Below are 10,956 nucleotides of genomic sequence, written 5' to 3'. Positions count from 1 at the left end.
TCCTTTCGCTGGGGAAATGATGACTGTGGGTTGGTGGGCACACGGCTGTGTTTAGACCATGTCGCATGTGCTGTTGGGGAAGAAAGGCGAGTTGCTCTGAGGTTCCTAGACAGTTTGTCAATGAAACTGTATTTTAGGACTGGTTTCCCACAGTGTTCCCCTCCTTTAAAATGTATGTGTATGTATGTGTGCATGTGTGTGTGTGTCTACAAAAAGACCAGGCATTTTTCCATAGGACTAATCAAAGGCAATAACCATGTTAAGTTATAGCTGGTGTAGCTAAAGGGTATTTCTCTCCCCTAGATCCTCCCTTCTCTCTCTGCTTCCTGGCTGCTTATGATTGGGAACCTTTTCTTCTGCCACATCCTCTGCCTTGGGACCACCAGACAACGGACTGGCTCTGTGAGCCAAAATCAGCCTTTCTTAAATAAGGGCAAGTGCCGGGTATTTTGTCCTTGTGACAGAAAATCAAATGCTGTCTTCCGTACTGGGCGCTATGATGCTGTTCTATTCTGGATATTCAAGAGTATCATGATTTTTGACTGCTCGATGCCCACCTCCTGAGTATAAGAGCCTAGTTCAAGAGTCTTTGCCTTGAAGAGGTGACCCTGCACCTTGTCCTTTCTTCTCTCTTTATATCAGTATTTTGGTGAATTCCATGATGGCAGGCCTCTCAGTGATAGAACAGTATATGGAACATTAATGGGCTCCTAATAAACACTTGGATTACTGAATATATTGGCATGTTTTTTTATAAGTTATTATTATTTGACCCGAGTTCCTTTAGGTTAAAGACACTGTACTTATTCATCCTTTAGGTTAAAGATGCTGTACAGTATCTAGCAGGTGGTCACAGACACTGGTTTAAGGAAGAGTGTGTGTACAGCCAATTGCCATTTCCTGGGAATCGTCTGTTCATGAGGAAAGAAGCCTGTAGTCTCTAGTCTCCATCACATGGTCATCATCACATGACCCAGGGTAGAAGTTGGACATGATGCTCTCATCAGAGTAGAATTCAGTAGCTGAACAGCTGCAAGGACAAATATTACAAAACACAGATGATTAGTTAGAAATATTTAGATCAAGGATTCTTTCAAATGCCCCTTCAAGGTCCTCCGGCACCTGGATGATGTGTGAGCAACAACCAGCCCTTGCAGGCAGGTGTCCTGCGATCACCATAGGACTGGCTCTTTCTTGGGCTGGTTTTGCAGGAGATGCCATATCTGTTTTATTGACAGGTTGCAGGAGTTGTGCCCTGTACAGATCCCAAATGGAGATGCTCTTTCCCCTTGAATCACATGCAAGATGATCTGCAGACCTGAGAGGGTAGAAAGGGTCCACATTCCTAGCAGATAATGATGTACTAAGAGAGAAAATGAACAATAATTGGCTCCCAGGTACATTTTTGGATGCAGAGTTCCCAGTCTGAGCGCCTGTGAGAGTATTTTTAGCTCTTGTGAATGGCTTTGCTGCCCTGGTTGTCACTTGACCAGGTTTTTCTTTAGCAGCTAGCACTATGGTTTGCAGTCTTAGTGACAGCATCAGCATCTGCTGTACACAAATGATGACACATACTCTGTCCCTTCCTCGATCTCTCCCTGCTGCAGAAGGATACTGTCTAGCATTCAGGCTAAAGAAGAAGGAGCCAATGGACTTACAGCATCCAAGAGGAAAACTCATTTTGTTCCACCAATTTTCTCAGTGAACATTTTCACCTCAATGTTGATCTAGTTTTATGTGTTGAGCCCTGTATTCTATTTAGCATTCCTTCCCATTAATTTCTCTCTGAATTGAACAAGACCACCTATTAATGTACCATGTTTGGTAACCTCTCTAGGACCATTTTATACTATTACTTTTCTCATTTTCATTTTGCGTGCTCTTAGATATTCAAGTTCCTGAAGATCTTTCCTAATTGTGAACAAATACCAGTTTAAGAAGTTATGAACCTCAAATGTGAATAAAGTTTACTTCTTCTTGTCTTAATCTGAGATCTTGACAAGAATTGCACTGAACAACCCGAAATTAATGTCTCAAGGCAATTAGCAGTGCTACTGGTTATGTGAGGGTTGTCAAAGAAATACAGGGTGAAAGAAGGTTGAAGACAAATACATTTATCACTTTTACCTATTAGAGTCTTTGTCGTTGCTAAGGATGAATTTCTCCAGCTATCTATCATTGCTTGCTTTCTGTCACATTGATTTCTCAGATTTAAAGGTGTAGGTAGCAAGGTAAGGGTTCCGTATTTTTCTTTCCCCAGATGACTGACGTTTTTCCCTTTCAGTTCAGCTTGCCATATTCTCCTTCCAGGTTTTAATGCTCTAACATATGGATTTTTTAAGTTAATAACAACTCCTGGTCGGCAAAATTTTCAAAGATTCTCCAATAATTGTAACCAGTGCCAGAGTAAAGTATACGCAAATCCGTAATTATTCACTCATAATTCTGAAATCCAGAAAGCCCAGTAAAATATACTTCCTTATTATTTATCGCAGAAATTAATTTGGTGATACATTTGATGGGACTTAATGCAAGGTTATTTGTATTATGGAATGCTCTTCTATAGAATGTCTATCCATATCTGTTGCTGCAGAAATATTAACATGTCTGATTAAAGGTGCTGACCCACACTCTGCTGTAAGTGTTCCAAAATACACCACCTATAAATTTCTAAAATGTGCAAAATTACGAATTCTAAAACCTGGTTAAGGAACTGAAGACCAGAGCTATCCCATAATGCTCGCGTTTCTTCACTTACCTGTCAACCTTAAGTCAAAGGCATTAGCTGTAGGGAGATGACAAAATTGTGGGTCCAATCCTAACAGGACACTGAAGCAGCAACCTGGCTCCCTCTGCTCTGTAAATAAAGTCAGTTTTCTCTATACTTTTATGTGTCCCCATTGGAACATCACTCACCTCTGGTGATGGTATTAAAAATAGTGAAAATAAAAATTATCAAAGATAAAGCAGAGCCTGCTTACCAACATATTGCTTTATTTCTTGGTGGTAGTAAATTAAGGCTTTCTAGAGTCACACAGCACAAAGTGATTTGAACATCAGAATTAAACAACAACAACAATTAGCATTCAATTTAGCAGAGCCAGAAAGGAAGCAATGTTTTAAAACAGATAAGTTTCCTACAGAGACCTTTTGCCTGATCTCTGAATATCTGCTGAGCTGTTTCCCAGTAACCTCTGCCACGGATTCACACCCTAAGGAAGAGCAGAACAAGAAGGAGACTGGGAAAAAGGAGAACCCGGGAGACAGTATGTGTGGGGCAGGCAGTGTGAAAAGTCGGCTTCATCTAGTGCTCGGAAGACAGTTTGGGTCATGTGGCCAAGGTGCTGGTGACAGCGACAGTCACAGTGGCTCAGGGAGCAAAAGTCCCTGCTCATTCTGGAGGAATAAACCAGTGCTTTTGGAATACTCTGGTATCAAAGGTGAGTTGGTGGCTCTGAAATTCAGAACCTTTGAATAGGATCACAGGACACAGAGCAAAGTCATGCTACCTTTGACTTTTATGGTTCTGAACTCTGTGGCTATCGCGAAGTACAGTCCCCAAGCACATGATTCGCCTTCCCCACAGTACACGGTCCTGATTGCACTCTTGAGCTGTTGATGTTAGCTGCACAGGAAGCCACGTTTCCTGTGACATATGAAAGAAACCTCCTGGACAGAGGGTATCGCATCACTCTAACGCTTCCTTTCCAACACAAGACAGTACACACGCACGGGAGCCTACAGTGGGAGTGCAGTTGTCAAGAAGTGTGTAAGCTTGATCTGAAACATATTTAGCACGCTTGCCTTGGGAATGCACACACTCCGAAACTGGACCGGGAACCCTCAGAGCAAGAAATGAGTGAGCAGTCTCAGCAACAAGGAAGCGGCAGTGTGGCTGGGAGGTGAATGTGAGGAAGGTCCTCAACTGACTAACAAAGGACAATGGAATTGCCTGAAAATGCACAGTGAAATTTCTTCTGGCTACCTGATTTCCCATGCATGAAGCCACCAAATTGATTTCTATCCCCAAGGGATCATTTTCAACTCCATCCACTTAAAATTCATATTTGGTAGTGATTTAAATATTTTATTCAAGGGCTTGGTTGGTGGACCAACATCTGTCTCATCACTGTGCTCCTTCTTCTATTTGTCAGACACTTCTGAGGGAACAGGATTTAAACACCTAGAAATCTGCATTGCATTCTCTAATGGAAATGGGAAAAAACCCAGCCAGCCAAGGGGGTGACACAGGAGGTGGCAATTTGCACAATTAAACACTTACAAATGTAACCCCAAGAGGCTTCATGTGATGAAGTCTGGTACATAAAGAAATAAATAGATGCAAAGAGTCAAAACACATCCGAATGACAAAGAACCCAGGCAGCTGTCCTTGCCAGCTGCAGGACAGCTGTGCCTGATGTGTGCCACATGTGCACTAAGAGGGATTAGCAAAACCTTTGAGGCTACGTGTTCTCCTGGTCTGGCTTGTTAATTGAAAAATTATGAAGGTCTTTCTTGCTATTTGAAAACACCCCCTAAGAGGCAGCCTGAAGCTTCACCTCGATGAGATGTTCCGGTGCTTTGATAAGCTGTGTGGAGTGTGGAATGCTGAAAGTACCCTGGTCACAAACCAGGACATCCAGCAAGAGCCCTGCACACCAACCATCCAGACCCCATCCAACCTGGTGCTCAGAGTGGAGCAAAGGGACCTGGAGGACACTTTGCCCACCGAGGCTGGCACCGCAGAAGCTCTGCAGAGCAAAGCCCATCCACAGGATCTATTCTGTCACAAGAGATAGATGCCCACGTTCTCTATCAAGGTTCTTTTGTTTATCAGTACCTCTGTGGTCAATTCTCAGATCAGGAGTGTAATCCCCCTTCTGCAGGATGGCCTCAGATGCTGGAAGCCAAAGCCCCACAGAAGTGAAGTGCTTTACCAAGGGAGCACAAGTGGTTAGGGCAGAGCTGGGGAAAGAGCACAGGGCTCTATTTCACCATGCTGCTGCTTGACTTCAGGGGCTGTTAGTAAAGAGCTGGGAGCTCTCTTTATATGCAAGGTGACTCCACAGATCTAACCATCCCTTTTGGTGGCCAGGGATTGTTGTGTAGGGCCTGGGCCAAGCAGGATCTTAAAGAGGAGTCTGGAGAGCATTATCATTCTTATACTTTTTGTTGCATTTACAGTTGGGGCAAAAGGGGTGGGGATGTGGCACTTTAGAGGTGCTGCAGTGTCCAGGAGGGTGTGTGTGTGTGTGTGTGTGTGTGTGTGTGTGTGTGTGTGAAGGAGGAGGGAGTATTACATACATCAAAATCAGCTTGCTGAGAAAAGAAACTGTCTACAAATGACCCAAAACCCAACGCTTTGCCCTCACAGAAATGTTTTCCCTCCCCCTCCGTTGCTTTGACTTCTGTTGCCCATGAACAAGAAGGAAAAAATAAAAGCCAGATTCCTAAGAGCCTTTCTAGAAGAACAGCCGCTGACACTGGGTGTCAGTGGTTTAACAGAACATTCCCTCTGGTTCGTGTTTGTAAAGTGAAAAACTACGCTGTCCCCTCAGAAGAAGGCAGGGTTGGTGTGCTCGATAACGCAGCGCTTGCAGTGCCGTTTCACGAACCTCAGCGCCTCCACGGACACCTCGCAGTCCTGCACGTTTAGCATCTGCAGGTCGAAGCAGTTGGCAGCCACGACCTGCAAGCCTTGGCCCGTGATGCTCTCGCAAGATTTCAGGCTCAGCCGCTTGAGGTTGAAGCAGTTCAGGGCCAGGCACTCCAGGCCCGTGTCGGACACCAAAGGGCACTTGCCGATGTCCAGAGACTTGAGCTTCGCGCAGTTCTTGGCAAGGTACTCCACGCCGTGGTCCGTGATGCCCTCGCAGCCCCTTGCGTTGAGGTAGCGCAGCTTGCTGCAGTACTTGGAGATGTAGCGGATGCCCACGTCGGTGACCCGGCTGCAGTGCGCGATGCTGAGGTACCGCAGGCGCGACTCCAGCTTGGCGATCTCCCGCAGGCCGAAGTCGCTGACGAAGCGGCAGTCGCTGACGCTCAGCTCCTTGATGGACGTGCAGTAGATGACCAGGTAGCGCAGGCCCTCGTCGGTGAGGCGGACACAGCGCCGCAGGTACAGGTGCGTGAGCTGCGTGCAGTGCGCCGCGATCGTGTGCAGGCCCTCGTCCTCCAGCACGAAGCAGTCCGTCATGTCCAGGTAGCGGATGGAAATCTGTTTGCCATGCAAGGGGGACAGTTTAATGGAGGCCTCCCGGGTCAAGCTGATGCAGGTCACTTTGGAGCACCCTACACAAAGAGACAGAACACATGCTCAGAGCAGCCTGGAGAGACACTGGAGGGTCACCGGGATGCCATGGTGCTTGCCTAACTCTCCCCACGCCCTGCCTGGAGGTCACCCCTCTCTGTGTTGACCCCTACGGGGATAAAAAGCAAAGAACCATTCTCTATGCTCATTTGATCACTTGTATTTAAGGGGATTCAGTCTTGGGAATCTGATATACCAGGTCGATTCTGGATCACAATCAACCAAGAACAATTCCCGATCCATCATCAGCTCTCCGACATGAGGCAAATCATTCTTTCCACTTCCTTTGTCCTCAAACAGGGACAATCACATTCACTGGAAGACAGCCTTGAAGACGGAAGGCAATGTTACACACCCAGGTGTGCTGCCTTCTCTCTGGAAGGATCCAGGAGTTCGGCAGAAGCTTTGCAGTGGTCTGGTAGCTTTCTGCTCCGGAGAACTGATCTGGGAGCGACAAAGTTTGAACACGACCTTGGCTTGACAGAAGGAGCTGGGTTCCCACTGGGATCCCTTCTGCTCCTCACTGCAACGGCAGGAGGCGTAACATCTGCATTGCAAGACTGAGCGTGGGAACCAAGAGCGGGCAATCCTACACTCAGACAGGACCACGGATAGCAGTGTGGTAGCAGAGGTATCTACCCTGACAGGTCCTTGCCTACTGTGTGCTTAATTTTTAAAATTTTTATTACTACATGTTTGCAGTGATTGTATTCCTCATAGGAGTGGGTACATATAAACTTAGATTAGATGCCTTTAATCGGATTGCTCTATGTTGTTTACAGAGTATTTTCGTGAATATTTTACTCCCTGGCCCCTAAAAACAATCCGTTTTACAGACAAGGATGCGACTGCTGGGGAAGATACCCCTGGATGACCCTGAACATTCTTTCTTGTCACTTAAAAATATACGTGAGTCAGCTGACTGCACAGCCTTGCAATCCTGGGAGGCCGAGGCAGGAGAACTGCAAGTTGAAGTCCAACCCAGGCAAGTTAGCAACTTAGTGAGACTGTGTCTCAAGATTTAAAAAAAAAAAAAAAATTGGTGATATAGCTCAGTGCAAAGGTCCTGGGTTCAATCCCCAGTATCACCAAAAATACACACACACCCACACACCCACAGTATGTGTAAAAGTTATATGATGCATAATCACATGGAGCATAATTAAATACTTATACATGAAATATTTGCTGTATATTTCAGTTCAGGAAATATTACCTTATAAAATATAGAGTACATGTATAGTATATAAGTAATAAGCATCTACAGACCATATTATTATAAAAATCAACCTAGATGTGTATTTTTCTTTTCCCTGCATAGACCACACCTGTGTATTCTCATGTTTTCTTTGTGCTCCTCAGACCCCTCTGGCAGCTCTGCAGCCACCAGAAGCCTCGCCCCAGCCTCTCTGAACCTTGGCCCTGCAAGGCAGTATCTGGGCTCCGAGCAGCTATCAGTGCCCTTGGGAACTTTTCTCCACCTGGCTGCCCAGGAAGCTTTTATAAAAAACACAGGTTCTGGTTGTGTGCTACCAAGTTAAGGGCTTCTGGAGGAAGCACACATGGATGCTTGTGCAGTGCTGGACAAGTGAGATGTGACCTGAGCCGAGGTGGGTCGCGCCGCTGAAGTGGGCTGCATGGTTTGCTGAGAGCTCATCGGTCACCAACAACCTGAGCACCGAGATCTCCCTTTGTTTTCAATTCTTTTTGACCGATTGAGTCCTCTTTACACAGAATCCACTTGTCCATCTGTGATAAATCAGAACCTGTGATAAATCTATTCCTACTCTTTTGATTCTAGGTTCCTTTTTTTAAGTGTCTGGCAAAGTCTTTTACACTCCAATGTGCAATATTTAGTTTATAGAAGTATATACTGCTTTTTAAAAATGAGTCCAAATTTAGTGAAATACGAGTTTAGTACAGTTTGGGTAAACTGTTTTGATACGCTGATACTATCTCATAAAAATCATTTTCCTAGTAGGATTAGCCCTAATTCTCAGTTTGCTGATTTTGACGTGAACAAAAAAATGAATTGATCTATGGCTCAGTAGATAATATTTATGGGTAGTTCATGTATTTTTATATTACAGACAGGGAGCGATGCTTAGAAATCATCCAATTTAATTTTCAGTTTTTAAAATGAAGGCTTAGTAAGAGCATGTGACCTGTACACCCAGACTAGGGAAAGTCTCATTCTCTCTTTGGTGAAGCTGAGGACAGAAACCAGGGCCTTTAGGACTCTAAGCTACCACTGAGTGTGTACCTGGAGTGTGTACCATTGGAGGTGTCTCCAGCAAGGGTAATTTTTGGCAGATTTTATGGTTTGTGTGTAGATATCCCCCCAAAGCCTCATGCAGTCATAGGTGGGGCTTTTTCAGAAGAGGCTGAATCTAGAGTGTGTGACTGATTCATGGCACAATGCTGGGATTAAGGGTGTTAGGGTTAAGGGTGGGGGATTGCCAGATCAGTCTAGTGATTGGACAGGCACCACCCTAATCTGGATAGCCTGGATAAGGGACAGAATGAAGCTTGTCCCTTTCCTCTCTTGGTGCTTTTGCTGCCTTCTACCACCATGAATGGTTTCCTCTCAACCATGTGCCACCCTGCCTTGGTGCCAATTGATTATAGACTGAAACTTCTACAAACCGTGAACTAAACAAGCCCTCCCCTCATTTATTTTGGGTGCTAAATATTTTCTCAGCAAGGAGAGAGAAGCAGCTAAAACACAGGTAATTTAAGGCTTCAGTTATCACAGAGAGGTAAGACATGACTTGGATGTGCCTAGAATTAATGGCTTACAGGAGAGATGTGTGGCACATGTGTTCACATGAGATAAGGATTCAAATACTGGGCAATCAGAAGTCTCAAAAGTGGTGCTATCTAAGGGGATCTCAGAAGGAAATAGTTTGGATACAAACATGGTACTCTGGTAGTGAAATAAAGTAGGCAGATTTGAGAGACAAGAAAGCATAGAGAGACCACAGAGGAGTAAGACACGTTCATTAATAGAACTTGGGGTTCATTAATAGAACTTGGAAGGATTAAATGGAAACTAAGATGGGGATGATCTGCTTGCCTTGCATCACAGAAGCTTGTAAATTATTCTACAAGGAACGAGCCTCATAGGTTGAAAGTATCTGGGGATCCTTCAGTTGATTCCAGATTTCACTCAACTTTCGCGAGTTTGCTGCTCATTCCTATTTCCTCTCCGTACTGGGGTGACATCTCTACTTTTGCTGGGATGTGCAAAGGCCCAGTCAGCAAAGACCAACTGCAGACTTCCAGGCACGTTCATAAGCAGGAACGTACAGCATTGATGACCACAGCTGTGATTTACAAGTGCTCGCTGCACGAGTCCCAGCAGAACATACATGTGAGGCCTTAGCATAATAAATTCACCGAATCCACCCCACCCCACTTGTGTTGATGAGGAAATTTTAGCTGCTTCAGAAATGCTGCTTACAGTATGAACCAATGGCACTTTCAGTCTTTTAGAGGTAAAGGTGAGCATGGAGGGCTTACACTCTTCTGCTTAATTATAATGTCGTAAAGACAAAGATAAAAATGCCTCATTTCTGCCTCTATAAAGCTCATAAGGGGTGGAGAGGGAGTGAGCTGGAAATGTCCACGTACCCAGTCTCAGAGCTCAGCCCACAAGCTCCACCTGCCTGGACTCAGAAGGCCAGCACCCGCTAGCACAGTAACTCCCACCCCGGGGTGAGAAGGGCAGGCTGTATGCAGAAGAGGCTCAACTGGAGGGTGTTTAGGAGGGATGGGGCAGAGGAGAGACTGGTGTGCAAACCCAGGAGGGAGCCAGACATCCTTGTATGCACAGGCGTGATGTATGTGGGGATGTGCACATGGTTCCACACAAGGAAAGATCAAGGGTACACATGTAGAGAAAAACACATGTAGGTGGCGCCTGGGAAGGGCAGCTCACTTAGGGTCTTGTGTGCTCTATTGAGGAGCTTGACTTTTTCCTGTAAATCATGGGAAATGATCAGAGATTTGAAACTAAAGAAAACTAAAGTTTAGACTTATACTTTGAAAAATGCCCTCCCTTGATTGTGTGGAGGGTTGTGATGGGTGAAGGGTATTTTGAGCAGGCAAGTAGAGGAGAGACTCTGGCAAAGTGGAATGGTCTGGATATACAAGAAAGACAGAGAGGGAGAGAGAAAGAGAGAGGGAGAGAATGAGAGAGAGAGAGAGAGAGAGAGAGAGAGACTTCTATGCAAGAGGATCCATTTGAAGCTATTTTATTTTCAATAACTGCAACGTTTCATATTTGGGAAATAGGTTGTTTTTAATGTATTCCAATGATGTTTAAAGCTGTCAATAAAAGATTATGTGTGATAATGATAAAATATTACAGCTAGCAGTAGCAATATTCAGTGACTTGAAAAGGTAACTTTTTTGTGGCTTCAAGCAACACGATTTTATTATGTTACAAACGTAGATGTCAGGAGGCTGCAATGAGCCTCACAGATGAAAATTGAAGAGGTCGGCAAAGGTGAGCATCTTTCCTTGCCTTTTCTCGCTTCTAGAGGCTGCCTGGGCTCCTTGGCTCGTGACCCCATCCTTCATCCTCCAAACACAGCATCCCGACCTGTGCATTCTCATCCCCATACCTCCCCTCTCTCCTCCTG

General features: G+C 45.1%; 1 protein-coding gene across 1 annotated transcript in view; it reads right to left on the bottom strand.

Annotated features, from left to right (window-relative positions):
* Positions 1 to 2,974: 2,974 nt before the first annotated feature.
* The window catches only part of Fbxl7 (F-box and leucine rich repeat protein 7), a 379,539-nt gene continuing 371,557 nt past the window's right edge, over positions 2,975 to 10,956 (bottom strand). Inside the window, exon 4 of the mRNA XM_003466725.4 lies at positions 2,975 to 6,291. Within this exon, the coding sequence (XP_003466773.3) occupies positions 5,555 to 6,291 (737 nt within the window). The 3' untranslated portion in view covers positions 2,975 to 5,554. The remainder of the gene's footprint in view (positions 6,292 to 10,956) is intronic.

Source organism: Cavia porcellus, unplaced genomic scaffold (assembly GCF_034190915.1).
Source record: "Cavia porcellus strain 051 isolate PalLab524CR breed Dunkin Hartley unplaced genomic scaffold, mCavPor4.1 scaffold_11, whole genome shotgun sequence".
NCBI lineage: Eukaryota > Metazoa > Chordata > Mammalia > Rodentia > Caviidae > Cavia > Cavia porcellus.
This window is presented reverse-complemented; position numbering and strand designations above follow the sequence as displayed.